At 40.9% G+C, this 14,179-nt stretch overlaps 1 protein-coding gene across 1 annotated transcript; it reads right to left on the reverse strand.

Moving 5' to 3' along the window:
- Positions 1-71: 71 nt before the first annotated feature.
- UAP1L1 (UDP-N-acetylglucosamine pyrophosphorylase 1 like 1) lies at positions 72-13,864 on the reverse strand. Its single transcript, XM_063432959.1, has 9 exons — positions 13,358-13,864; positions 7,214-7,418; positions 6,259-6,434; positions 5,555-5,727; positions 5,060-5,253; positions 4,465-4,605; positions 2,675-2,860; positions 1,938-2,004; positions 72-331 (listed from the first exon to the last, which is right to left on the reverse strand). Exons 1-9 carry the CDS (start codon positions 13,653-13,655, stop codon positions 248-250), a joined length of 1,524 nt encoding a protein of 507 aa, XP_063289029.1. The 5' UTR covers positions 13,656-13,864; the 3' UTR covers positions 72-247.
- Positions 13,865-14,179: the final 315 nt, after the last annotated feature.

The following is a 14,179-nucleotide window of genomic DNA, read 5'->3' on the forward strand; positions in this document are numbered from 1 at the left end:
CGGAGAACTTGCATCATCAATGGAAAATCGGAACATACAGAATATTTGAAGAACATTTAACAGAGACTTCATCATAATAAAAAAATAATATTATTTCAAGTGAAAATCATGTTACACAGAATGATTCCTAGCCACATTGTTTGGTGGGAGACGCTGGAGGTGCAGTATATCCAACAATACGATACTGCCAGATATTTACTGGCAAACTCTGTAAATCTTCTCTCGGCCTTGATGTCCTCATCTTCATTTAAACCAATAGTTCTTTGGCCTTCTCTGGGTCCAGTACAAACGGCGAAGAGAAGGCCTTGTTTTTCACATAGCTTCCCAAACCCTGTGAACATAATGGGGGTTATATTTACATGGCTATTTTCCCGAAATGACCATCTATACACTTCTCTACAGCAGGAATAAAACATGAAAAGTTAGCAACGGTGTTCAGGGTGGAACATTAGATTGCCCGACTTTATATTACACTACAACACCAGTTTAATAATGATTTTTACCCTTCAAAGTAGTGATTGGATTTTCTGATATAATAGAGCTCTATTGCGTTATGGAAAGTTCGAGTGATGTCTTCACAATGGACCAAATCAATAAAATATTTTCAGTTGAAATCACTACTTAAGATTTACAAGCGTAATAATTATAAATATTAACCACCTACATACTACGCTTTCTGACACACACACACGTCAAAAAAAATAAATATATATTTTTTTTTAATTGAATTCAGGGTTGTTTTTTTTTAAAAGCTACATACACATTTTTTACACTGGAGATGTATATGGTTGGCAGTTTCCCAACAATTTAAACCAGATGTCAGTCTAGCTGCCTAAATAGCCAATACCAGTAAAAGGCATTAGCACAGTATCATAAATATCCAAAACTAGGTGTGTTTTAACAATTACATCCTAGAACAGTTCCATTGATTTTCCATGATATATATTTTAGCAAATTTCTTCTGTACTATTCTCATGGTTTAGTTAGATGGTTTCAATTTCGCTGTAGCATTAACAATACAAGAGCTGGCCAAGCTCATTTGGTCCCACTATATTTTTAGTTTATACGTCACAAAAATAAAAGGTCCCAACAACAGACATACATTTGTGACAAGTACAGAGATATGCTATTCCTTCCATGTGGTATTAAAGGGACACTCCAAGGCCCAAATACAAAATACCAAAAAAATATATAAATAAAACTATTTAGTATACATACTCACAATGAAAATATTAATCATTTTTTTAATTCTTGTAAAAGCTGTAGATCTTTTGTCTGCAACCTTTGCAAGCCCTCCCCTTCTAACCACGCCCAGACTCTTTGGCTGTCCAATCAGAGGCACTCCAATAAACAGGTGTACTTGCCCGGTGCTTGTCAGCATAAGAGAGAAATTGCAGTAAGAAAGCACTCCAAGGACTTTGAAAAAAATAAGTAAAACTTAACTTGTATTAGCTAAAAAAATTTTTTTTAAAAAAATCAGCATGTAATCCAAACTCTCTCATATCTCTATCTCCATTCAATTACTATTGAAATCTGCACTGTAAAATAGGATATTGAAGAAAGAAAAAACAAAAAAAAACAAAAAACAGCCTTTAGCCCACAGTATAGATTACCCCGCATATTTACACACACACACACAAACAATAATAATTCTTGAAAACATGAAAAATCTGAATGGAATGTATGTATATTTGTATTTAGTGCACTTACCACCTAGACAAAACTGGTAATCCATAAATCGTGGACTGGTTTGGGAACCACTGGTGAATTTTCAAACATGTTCTAATATATATACACATATATATATATATATATATATATATATATATATATATATATATATATATATATATATATATATATATATATATACATATACATACATACATACATACATACATACATACATATTTCCCCCCCCATTAATATAGGCTCACCTCTCCAAAGTAAGAAACCAGAGGAGATATTTCACACACAGCTGGTGGGTCCTCTGTTTCAGAAAAGCTGTAACAAAGAAAAGAGGAAAATATGATAAAGTTCCTGCACCTAATCCCCATAGTTAGAAGGCATGTATATTAAGTGCAGGACAGGTCTGAATACTCCAATCAAAGTGAACAAAACAGAAATAAAACAAAGGCTTGGGGTGTATTTTGAAATCAGCTACGGCATTTTAAGGGACACTTCACCTCTCAAATATAATATATAGATCATAATTTAAAAGATATAGCTAGATAAAACCATTCATTTAATTGTGCATTTTTCTTTGGGGTTATATCTAAAAACCACATGCAAAAGCTGCAGGTTTCTTTTTAGCAGCCTTTGCTGACCCTCCCATACTTTTTGTGTCTGTCCCATCACAGACTTCCCAATGCAGCTCAATGAGAGGTCTTTGCAAGGCAGGAGATCTGAGCAATTGCTGCCTCTTGGGTTTAGCTCCACTGAGCTAAACAAACCAGGAAGTAACAGGACCGATTTGTCTGGCAGCCAGGAGGTATAACAAGTAAAGGGGAAAAAAAAAGTAAAGAAAGAAAGAAAAAAACAAAACACTTAACACAAGAAGCACACCGCAAGCTAAAGTGTGCTTTAACTGTGTGGACTATTCCTTTAACAAGCATAAGACTGTTCATCCTTTTTTCTGTTACACGGTGACCAGCATTTATATTAAGAGACGTACCCGTAATTTGCAACTACCTGGCAGCCATTCACATCTATTAACCGACCGCCAGCCTTCCGTATCCAGCGGTAATGCTGCCAGAGGATCGCACGTCTTGCCGTAGTTCGGGTATCCTTATTGGCACTATCTGCGTTCTTCAAAGGAGAAAATTCATCTTCTCGCAAGACCTCAAATGCCACAAATTTCCTGTGAACAGAACACATCAAGTGAGTTTCATCATCCAAAATGGACTTCAACAAATTAGTTTCCACTAAATCTGTTTTAGCACCTCCTAGTAGGTCAAAATGATAGGAGCACAGTTACCCCGCAGTAAAAGGACCCAACTGACATAAGAAAATATAATTTACATAAATAGTTTTAACCAAAATATAGGACACGATATTTAACTGTTGTGGCTATAAACAACTGAAAAAAACTTGCTTTTACATTGGACCTTTGTTGCTGCAGTTTTGTTTTTTTCAAATTGATGGACAAAAAAAGTAAATAAAAGTAAAATCATCTTAGAACTGTGATGTCAAGGGATTCTTTCATACCATTGCCGTTTCTAGATCACTCATGTAAAATGATACATAACCATAGTCTATATTAAAAGATTAGGGTTGGTGCCTAATGTATCCAGGTGCATTAGCTCACCTCTCATTTATCAATATAAGTTCACTTAGTAGGTGTCAAAATGAATGCACAAAAATAAAGAGATTAACTGTCAGCCTTTTCATGTTCCCATGCTAATGGCTTTATGGCGTGCATCACTTTCTCAGCTAAACTTGCTCTTTTGTATCCATTCCTTGGTTAACCCAGACTCATCCTAAGTATGTAGAATGATATACGGAGCTTAAAGGGACATTGTAAACTCTGTAACTGCTTAATTTCATTGAAGTAGCTATAGTCTCTGGAGTACCCTGGTTCTCTCCTTCCATTTCGAGTTTACAGCTTTGATACTAAACAAGAGTCCTCAGCAGCCCATCCACTCTGTGCTGCTTTGACTAATGAAGCACAAGTCTAAGCAGCAATGATAGGCTGAGAGTGTCAACTGACTGCTTTCAGACTATCACAGCGCCCACTGGTGTTATGAATTGGTATGGATAAAAGGAAGTGTGTAATCTATGCCTTAGCCATATCTAAATTAAAGGACAACTATAGTGCCAGGAAAACAAACTTGTTTTCCTGGCACTATAGTGTTAATAGGTCCCCCATCCTCAAGGCCCCCCTTCCGCTGGGCTCAAGAGGTGTTAAGGGGTTAAACACTCCCTCGGCGCTGGGGGCTCTCCTCCCTCTTCCGACGTCATCTGCCGAATGCGCATGCAATCAGTCCATAGGAAAGCATTACTCAATGCTTTCCTATGGACGTCAGCGTCTTCTCACTGTGAAAATCACAGTGAGAAGCGCGGAAGCACCTCTAGTGGCTGTCAGTGAGACAGCCACTAGAGGCTGGATTAACCCCAGCTGCAGGGTTAAACCTAGATGGACCTGGCACCCAGACTACTTAATTGAGCTGAAGTGGTCTGGATGCCTATAGTGGTCCTTTAAGGGCAAAGCTATGGGTGCCGGAGACCATTGTTTAATCTTAAACTGCTCAATAATGGTTTAACACTGAATGGAGAGACAATGACTATAATCACTTTAATGTGATGAAACTGGCATAGTGTATACAGTTTCCCTTTTTATGTGGCTAAATCAAATGCAGAATGTATCCTGCGCCATCTGCTGCTCTTAGCATGTTAATGGAACATCAGTACGGTTTGTGTATTGTGCCATGTCTTCACATTACCCAGCAAACAGAGGACACTAACTTGGCAAATTGGAAAACATCAAAAACAAACTTCTCCATCTTTATTGCATTTGGTCGCGACGGTTTCAACTGGATTCCTTCCTTGGAAACATATGGAACCTTTTTAATGGCGATGTGGTAGCCCAACAGTGGCTCCAATGTCCTGAGAGAAAAAAAAGATATGATACCTTAAAGTATGTAGTCTGTCAGATCTGCCGTATATGACATAATTATAATTTAATACTAATGAGTCCAATATGTGAGAAGGCTCCTTTTTCTTTTGATTAGATTATTAATGTCTGTATGAAAGTCTGAGTGGATCAGGTTATCAAATCAGGAAAGACAGGGATGATCTCATCCAGACTAATTAATAGCCTAGTGGACTGTCAGTATGGATGATTTGTTTTCATAGTTATGGATTAAGTTTGCCCCATTAAGATGGCATGAACGCTTCGATTGTAATATTTTAAAATAAAAGGGCCATGTGAAAGGACGTCAATGCTCGATGCCCACCGACTGATGCAGGCACACCTACAAAGGACCACACTCAGGAAACACTAACAGTGTCTGAATATCCAATTTATGCACCTCAAAATCCAAACCCATAGAATACTCACGTTGCTACAGTCTTGAGGAACTCCAAAGTGAAAAAGTGATTGCAGATGTTGCCAGTACTATATACAAGGCTCCCGTCAGGATTGCGTTTCTCTGCTGTTTCTTGACTGATCTCACTATATTCCACCACCTGGTAGATGCCATCTACTTGGCACACCACCCCCACCGGCTCAGAGGGATAAGCTTTTTCTACTACCTGGCATTAAACAGAGAAAATATCAGGTTCCCGATTTAAACACAACTTCTAACAGGATCCTGAAGAACCCAAAGGAGTGTGAGCTTTGGGGCACAATAACTCAATGGTGTACTGTAGACAAACCATTCTTAAACACACCAGCAGCAAATTGACCATCTAGGTTTTGTGCAATAAATATGTGAAGTCTGGCACAAGTGCTATTCAGCTACAAACAAAGACATTAAAATACAATGCTTCTTGGAATAAACAGAAAGCTTACAATTCCTTTCACACTTATGTTGCTTGTCTTTTATCTGCTTACCTTGGCACCACAATCTGCGCCTTTGGAGACACAGAACCCAATAAATACTGGATCAGCCATCTTCACCAGGATATTGTCCACGCAGTACACATGGATGTATGCGATGCCTCTTCTTTCCATGTCCTGCAATACCTGGTTATCAGTCAACGCTCGGTACAGGCCGCCATTCCCATCTAGAGACAGAAAACAAAATTGCTGCTCATAGGGCTCGCTCAGAAATCAGATTCCCCTCCTCGAGATCTCTGCAGGCCATTCGAAAACCTAATCTTTATTTTAGGGTGCTATTACTATGCAATATAGAGCCTCTAAATATGTTGCGTGTCCTCCCAAAACTGGACAGTGAAGATAGGCTTTGAGCACTGGGCTAATCCCCCAAACTTGGAGAAGACACCCAAAGATTTATGGCACTGTAACAATCAACTTTTTTGGTTATGATGCCCAAAGTGCTCTTTTAACCCCTTAAGGACCAAACTTCTGGAATAAAAGGGAATCATGACGTGTCAGACATGTCATGTGTCCTTAAGGGGTTAAAATAATAAGACAAAAATAGAAATAAACTGCACTGGCACAATAGCTTTAATAGAAAGGGGAGTCTGTACACATACATTTACCATGGCAACATCATTTGCACTCACGCAAGACTAGAAGTATTACAATGATGGCTGCTTTACTCTATTTATAAGAGTAGTTACTGGAGATAATACCTGGAGCCATGGCCAGCTTGTCTTTACGCTCCAAAACAGCCTTTCCATCAAACCCAACAGCTGGGATCATTCTCTGTTCAAACATGATCACGTCTGATCTCTCCAAACCAAAGAAGTTGTTTTCTTCAAAGAATTTTTGTGTTGGGTACAATGTAAATTCACTTGTCATGATATACCTGAGGGGACAAATTACAAAAAATAAATGGGACGATCCCCGTCAACTGAACACAGAACACAGGAATTGTACGCTACAAATAGTTTGCATGAATCATCAAAAAAAATAAAAACATAAAACACAAACAATCTACAGGTTTCTTGAACAACTTATGGCGTCTAAATTTTGGGTTAAACTCATGGCAGACAATCTTTTAAAAACTATTAAATAAATTAAGGTCTTTGTTAAAACAAGTAAAGATGAGGAGTATAGCTTTTCCTCAATATCTAAGAATTGTGATAATAAAAGGACATAAATCTACAAACTACAATCAGACCAAGCTTCTTAGGACAATGATTGCACAAGCACTGTTTAAAATGTATCATTATGTCTCTTAAGTTGGCCTTTGCACAGGCCCTGTTTATCGATTGCGGACAGTAACCGCTAAGAAGGCTTCTGCGCAAGCCAGGTTTCTCACTCACAGACTCAACCACCAAAGGGCCACGTTACGCATTCCAAGACGGCTTCTGCGTAAGCCTTAATGTTTTCATTGTTTATGATACCGCATACTATGATACCAAAAATAAAGAATTATAAAAAAAAAAAAAAAGGACATAAATCTAAACAAACACTGATCTGTTGATAATCTTGGCAACCTATAGTGAAAAGACAACTATCTTAAGAACAGTGTGAGCAGACAATTATGGAGAATGCTTTGTAGTACACTTCAATCTGTACAGAAGCTTGCCTACAAACACTGGTCACAGCCTACAGCAGATAGGCTTTGAACATGGTCCTTACCAAGGCACTGTGCACTTGGTGGAATATTTATCTTTAGCCAACTGCTGCACTCGGAGTATTCGTTCGGCCTGGATCTGGTACAAGGTTTTGCCACTGGGAAGTCCAACACTGTACATTCCTTTAGGATAAGAAACACCCAGGCGAGTCCCCTGACCCCCAGCTAGTAGCAGCACTGCCACCTTGTTCTGGGAAATCTGATGAAAGCCTAAATAAATGCATAAAGATACAAAGATTACGCACGGTTTGTGTTTTCCCCACTTCAAGCATATTTATATGGAAACGGCTAAGGCTGTTTGGGGTAAGAACACATGTAGATGTCCCCCACTAGATACTACCGTCCACACAAGGACAGAGAGATCACAGAGTACAATTTTATCGAAACATAAGATGTAAACAGGTTAATACATGCTCTCTTTAAAACAGTGCTCCTTAATCTTTTTTTTAAATGGACCCAACTTATTTACACAGCAGTATCTTCATCACCTATTCTCTAACTGTAATCTTAGCTCAGGGACATATTCCTCCATTGTAACAAAGTTTTTAACAATATAGATTCTGAAGAAGAACTCAATTAGATGCTTCTTCATGTGAAAATGGCTTCCACTACAGTCAGAAAGGCAGTGACACTGCAAAGGAAGTTGCCTGGGCTGTGATAAATATAATGTATTTGTGAGATTTATTGGGGACCTACTGGAACAGCATGGGGATCCAAATTTAGGTAGCAAAGAACTACTGCTCTAGAATACTTCTCACAATCTGTATCTTAACAAAAGAAATTAATAGTGATACAACAAGTCTTAATGGTCAGTATTTTTAGACAATACTACCTTCTACAACAAGCCAGCACTTTCACATTATGAAGAAATCACAATGTTAATTTAAACTAAAATATTCACAGTGAAGGGAAAAAAAAAGTTTATTTGGAATGTTTACAATTTGTCTATTCTTGTCTAAAAATAGCAATTCATTTATAAAATATTTTACCAGGAAGAATACATTGAGATTTATCTCGTTTTCAAGTGTTTCCCTAAGCATTCCTTTGACCCTGTGTTTGCAATCCTCTGATCAATTTTCCAGAATTCACAATTTAGTCAATAATCCAACTTGTGAACAATTGAAGGAAGGAAACAGGACAGAACGTTAACCTGTGAAGACCTAGCTGTAGGAATCAAAGTCCGCCCCAAAGCTCAGCACTGAATGAGGCTTGTAATAGCATATTTAATACAATCCCGGTTTTGGCATCTCTCAATGAACTGGTGTTAAGCTTTTATAGTGTGACCTGCCAGTTAAACACATAGATAAAGCCGAATAGATTGACACGTGTGGCAGTAAGTACCACGCTGCCTTGGATACTGAACATATAGTAATATGGATGGTACTTAATAAACATTCAGTTTGTATATTAACCCCCAGCATTACATACATTAATACCCTATACTACTAGCTTCCTGTACATTAATACCCTATACCCCCACCACTAGCTTCCTGTACATTAATACCCTATACCCCCACCACTAGCTTCCTGTACATTAATACCCTATACCCCCACCACCAGCTTCCTGTACATTAATACCCTATACCCCCCACCACCAGCTTCCTGTACATTAATACCCTATACCCCCACCACTAGCTTCCTGTACATTAATACCCTATACCCCCACCACTAGCTTCCTGTACATTATTACCCTATACCCCCACCACTAGCTTCCTGTACATTAATACCCTATACCCCCACCACTAGCTTCCTGTACATTAATACCCTATACCCCCACCACTAGCTTCCTGTACATTAATACCCTATACCCCCACCACTAGCTTCCTGTACATTAATACCCTATACCCCCACCACTAGCTTCCTGTACATTAATACCCTATACTCCCACCACTAGCTTCCTGTACATTAATACCCTATACCCCCACCACTAGCTTCCTGTACATTAATACCCTATACCCCCACCACTAGCTTCCTGTACATTAATACCCTATACCCCCACCACTAGCTTCCTGTACATTAATACCCTATACCCCCACCACTAGCTTCCTGTACATTAATACCCTATACCCCCACCACTAGCTTCCTGTACATTAATACCCTATACCCCCACCACTAGCTTCCTGTACATTAATACCCTATACCCCCACCACTAGCTTCCTGTACATTATTACCCTATACCCCCACCACTAGCTTCCTGTACATTAATACCCTATACCCCCACCACTAGCTTCCTGTACATTAATACCCTATACCCCCACCACTAGCTTCCTGTACATTAATACCCTATACCCCCACCACTAGCTTCCTGTACATTAATACCCTATACCCCCACCACTAGCTTCCTGTACATTAATACCCTATACCCCCACCACTAGCTTCCTGTACATTAATACCCTATACCCCCACCACTAGCTTCCTGTACATTAATACCCTATACCCCCACCACTAGCTTCCTGTACATTAATACCCTATACCCCCACCACTAGCTTCCTGTACATTATTACCCTATACCCCCACCACTAGCTTCCTGTACATTAATACCCTATACCCCCACCACTAGCTTCCTGTACATTAATACCCTATACCCCCACCACTAGCTTCCTGTACATTAATACCCTATACCCCCACCACTAGCTTCCTGTACATTAATACCCTATACCCCCACCACTAGCTTCCTGTACATTAATACCCTATACCCCCACCACTAGCTTCCTGTACATTAATACCCTATACCCCCACCACTAGCTTCCTGTACATTAATACCCTATACCCCGACCACTAGCTTCCTGTACATTAATACCCTATACCCCCACCACTAGCTTCCTGTACATTAATACCCTATACCCCCACCACTAGCTTCCTGTACATTAATACCCTATACCCCCACCACTAGCTTCCTGTACATTAATACCCTATACCCCCACCACTAGCTTCCTGTACATTAATACCCTATACCCCCACCACTAGCTTCCTGTACATTAATACCCTATACCCCCACCACTAGCTTCCTGTACATTAATACCCTATACCCCCACCACTAGCTTCCTGTACATTAATACCCTATACCCCCACCACTAGCTTCCTGTACATTAATACCCTATACCCCCACCACTAGCTTCCTGTACATTAATACCCTATACCCCCACCACTAGCTTCCTGTACATTAATACCCTATACCCCCACCACTAGCTTCCTGTACATTAATACCCTATACCCCCACCAGTAGCTTCCTGTACATTAATACCCTATACCCTGTCCCTAGCTTCCTGTACATTATTACCCTATACCCTGTCCCTAGCATCCTGTACATTATTACCCTATACCCTGATCCTAGCATCCTGTACATTATTACCCTATACCCTGATCCTAGCATCCTGTACATTATTACCCTATACCCTGATCCTAGCATCCTGTACATTATTACCCTATACCCGTCCCTAGCATCCTGTACATTATTACCCTATACCCTGATCCTAGCATCCTGTACATTATTACCCTATACCCTGATCCTAGCATCCTGTACATTATTACCCTATACCCTGATCCTAGCATCCTGTACATTATTACCCTATACCCGTCCCTAGCATCCTGTACATTATTACCCTATACCCTGATCCTAGCATCCTGTACATTATTACCCTATACCCCGTCCCTAGCATCCTGTACATTATTACCCTATACCCTGATCCTAGCATCCTGTACATTATTACCCTATACCCTGATCCTAGCATCCTGTACATTATTACCCTATACCCTGTCCCTAGCATCCTGTACATTATTACCCTATACCCTGATCCTAGCATCCTGTACATTATTACCCTATACCCTGTCCCTAGCATCCTGTACATTATTACCCTATACCCTGATCCTAGCATCCTGTACATTATTACCCTATACCCTGTCCCTAGCATCCTGTACATTATTACCCTATACCCTGATCCTAGCATCCTGTTCATTATTACCCTATACCCCCACCACCAGCTTCCTGTACATTAATACCCTAACCCCCCCCCTCCCCCCCCCCGCCCAGTAACCAAGACACAATGTTATAACCATATACCTAATGCCTGTTTTATCCTGGTATCCCCATGTAGCAATTACCCGTCTGTCCTATGTACATAATCATGTAACTATACAGGTCTGTAATTACCCAGTGCCTCCATGTTTGTAATTACCTTCCCTCACCATATACTTCATGATACCCTGTACCCTTTGTATTTGATAACTATATACTATACCAGATGGTATATTATCACTCTGTACTCCCCACATCATTGCATCACTATGCAGAGTAATATTACCCTGTACTCCCATGCATATGTATTGTATTATCCATAACCATAAGTAAATACACATGTGTATAATAATCCATACGTATGTAAATATCCCTGTACCCTCATGTATATAAAAACCTTGTACCCCCCCATGTACATATAATACCCCATGTGTGATACCCCTGTACCTCCATGTATATTATAATAACCCTGAAGCTCATGTATATATTATAATACCCCTGTACCCTAGGTATATTATAATACCCCTGTACCCCCACTGTATATTATAATACCCCAGTATATTGTAATACGCCTGCCCTCCCCCTGTATAATATAACACCCCTGTCCCCCCCTAGGTATATTATAATACCCCTGTCCCCTCCCTGTATATTATAATACCCCTGTCTCCTCCTAGGTATATTATAATACCCCTGTCCCCTCCCTGTATATTATAATACCACTGTCCCCCCCTAGGGATATTTAAATACCCCTGTATATTATAATACCCCTGGCCCCCCCTGTATATTATAATACCCCTGTCCATTATAAAACCCCTGTCCCCCCCCTGTATATTATAATACCTCTGTATATTATAATACCCACCCCCCTTTGTATATTATAATATCCCTGTCCCCCCTGTATATTAGAATACTCCTGTATAGTATAATACCCCTGCCCCCCCTGTATATTAGAATACCCCTGTCCACCCCTTTATATTATAATACCCCCCCCGTATATTATAATACCCCTGTCCCCCCCTTTATATTATAATACCCCCCTGTATATTATAATACCCCCCGTCCCCCTTTATATTATAATACCCCCCGTATATTATAATACCCCTGTCCCCCCCTTTATATTATAATACTCCCCCGTATATTATAATACCCCTGTCCCCCCTTTATATTATAATACCCCCGTATATTATAATACCCCTGTCCCCCCCTTTATATTATAATACCCCCGTATATTATAATACCCCTGTCCCCCCCTTTATATTATAATACCCCCCGTATATTATAATACCCCTGTCCCCCCCTGTATATTATAATACCCCTGTCCCCCCTGTATATTATAATACCCCCCCCGTCCCCCCTTTATATTATAATATCCCCCGTATATTATAATACCCCTATCCCCCCCTTTATATTATAATACCCCCCTGTATATTATAATACCCCCCGTCCCCCTTTATATTATAATACCCCCCGTATATTATAATACCCCTGTCCCCCCCTTTATATTATAATACTCCCCCGTATATTATAATACCCCTGTCCCCCCTTTATATTATAATACCCCCGTATATTATAATACCCCTGTCCCCCCCTTTATATTATAATACCCCCGTATATTATAATACCCCTGTCCCCCCCTTTATATTATAATACCCCCCGTATATTATAATACCCCTGTCCCCCCCTGTATATTATAATACCCCTGTCCCCCCTGTATATTATAATACCCCTGTCCCCCCCTGTATATTATAATACCCCTGTCCCCCCCTGTATATTATAATACCCCTGTCCCCCCCTGTATATTATAATACCCCTGTCCCCCCCTGTATATTATAATACCCCCGTATATTATAATACCCCTGTCCCCCCCTCTATATTATAATATCCCCCGTATATTATAATACCCCTGTCCCCCCCTGTATATTATAATACCCCTGTCCCCCCTGTATATTATAATACCCCCGTATATTATAATACCCCTGTCCCCCCCTCTATATTATAATATCCCCCGTATATTATAATACCCCTGTCCCCCCCTGTATATTATACCCCTGTCCCCCCCTGTATATTATAATACCCCTGTCCCCCCCTGTATATTATAATACCCCCCCTGTATATTACAATGCAGCCCTCTCACCCTCCTCCTCCCATGCACACAGCTCCCCCTGCTGGCTCCGGCTGACGCTGCCCAGGAAGGCTGGCGGCACGGGGCTCATGCTGTGGTCCGGCCGCTGGGGGGCGCTGCTCTCCTGTTTGTAGGCCAGCTGTGCCCACAGGCAGTGCTCTCTCAGCTCCCGGGGATCCAGCTGCCGGAGCTCCCCGAGCAGGGCTTCCCGACCGGCCGGCTCCAAGTCCTCCCAGAACCGCAGCAACTGCTCCTGGCCGGCCTCCTGCAGCCGGCGGCGGATACCGGTGATCCCGGCCTCGGCCTCCATGTCCCCGCTTACTATAGAGACTGGGCCGCTCTATCCGCACAGCTCCGGGGTTCCTATGGTAACCGGGCCGCTCTAATCGCACTGCTCCGGGGTTCCTATGGTAACCGGGCCGCTCTATCCGCACTGCTCCGGGGTTACTATGGTAACCGGGCCGCTCTATCCGCACTGCTCCGGGGTTACTATGGAGACAGACGAGCCAGCAGCATCTTAAAAGTGTAAGGCTCAACGGGGCGTGCCCAGCGCGTGATACTCGAGGGCGTGGTCTGCCCGATCACATGACACAGCGCTATAAATACACAGAGCGGGAAACTTGCTCTTCAGTCACGAGTCAGCTCTGACCAGCTGTAAGACCACACACAGCTAATAACTCCTAATATAACTCCATGTACTGGGATTAATAACTATATACACACAGTAACTCCATGTACCGGGATTAATAACTATGTACACACAGTAACTCCATGTACTGAGATTAATATCTATATACACACAGTAACTCCATGTACCGGGATTAATAACTATAT

The sequence above is a fragment of the Pelobates fuscus genome, chromosome 9 (genome assembly GCF_036172605.1).
Source record: "Pelobates fuscus isolate aPelFus1 chromosome 9, aPelFus1.pri, whole genome shotgun sequence".
In the NCBI taxonomy this organism is placed as follows: domain Eukaryota; kingdom Metazoa; phylum Chordata; class Amphibia; order Anura; family Pelobatidae; genus Pelobates; species Pelobates fuscus.

Bases quoted from the DNA above. Each gene is read 5' to 3' on its own strand.
- UAP1L1 (XM_063432959.1), bottom strand. From the start codon at position 13,655: ATGGAGGCCGAGGCCGGGATCACCGGTATCCGCCGCCGGCTGCAGGAG. The intron at 5,254-5,554 runs GTAAGCAGATAA...GTTTAATGCCAG, and splicing joins GCGCAGATTGTGGTGCCAAG to GTAGTAGAAAAAGCTTATCC. The intron at 4,606-5,059 runs GTGAGTATTCTA...TTTTTCTCTCAG, and splicing joins TTCCTCAAGACTGTAGCAAC to GACATTGGAGCCACTGTTGG.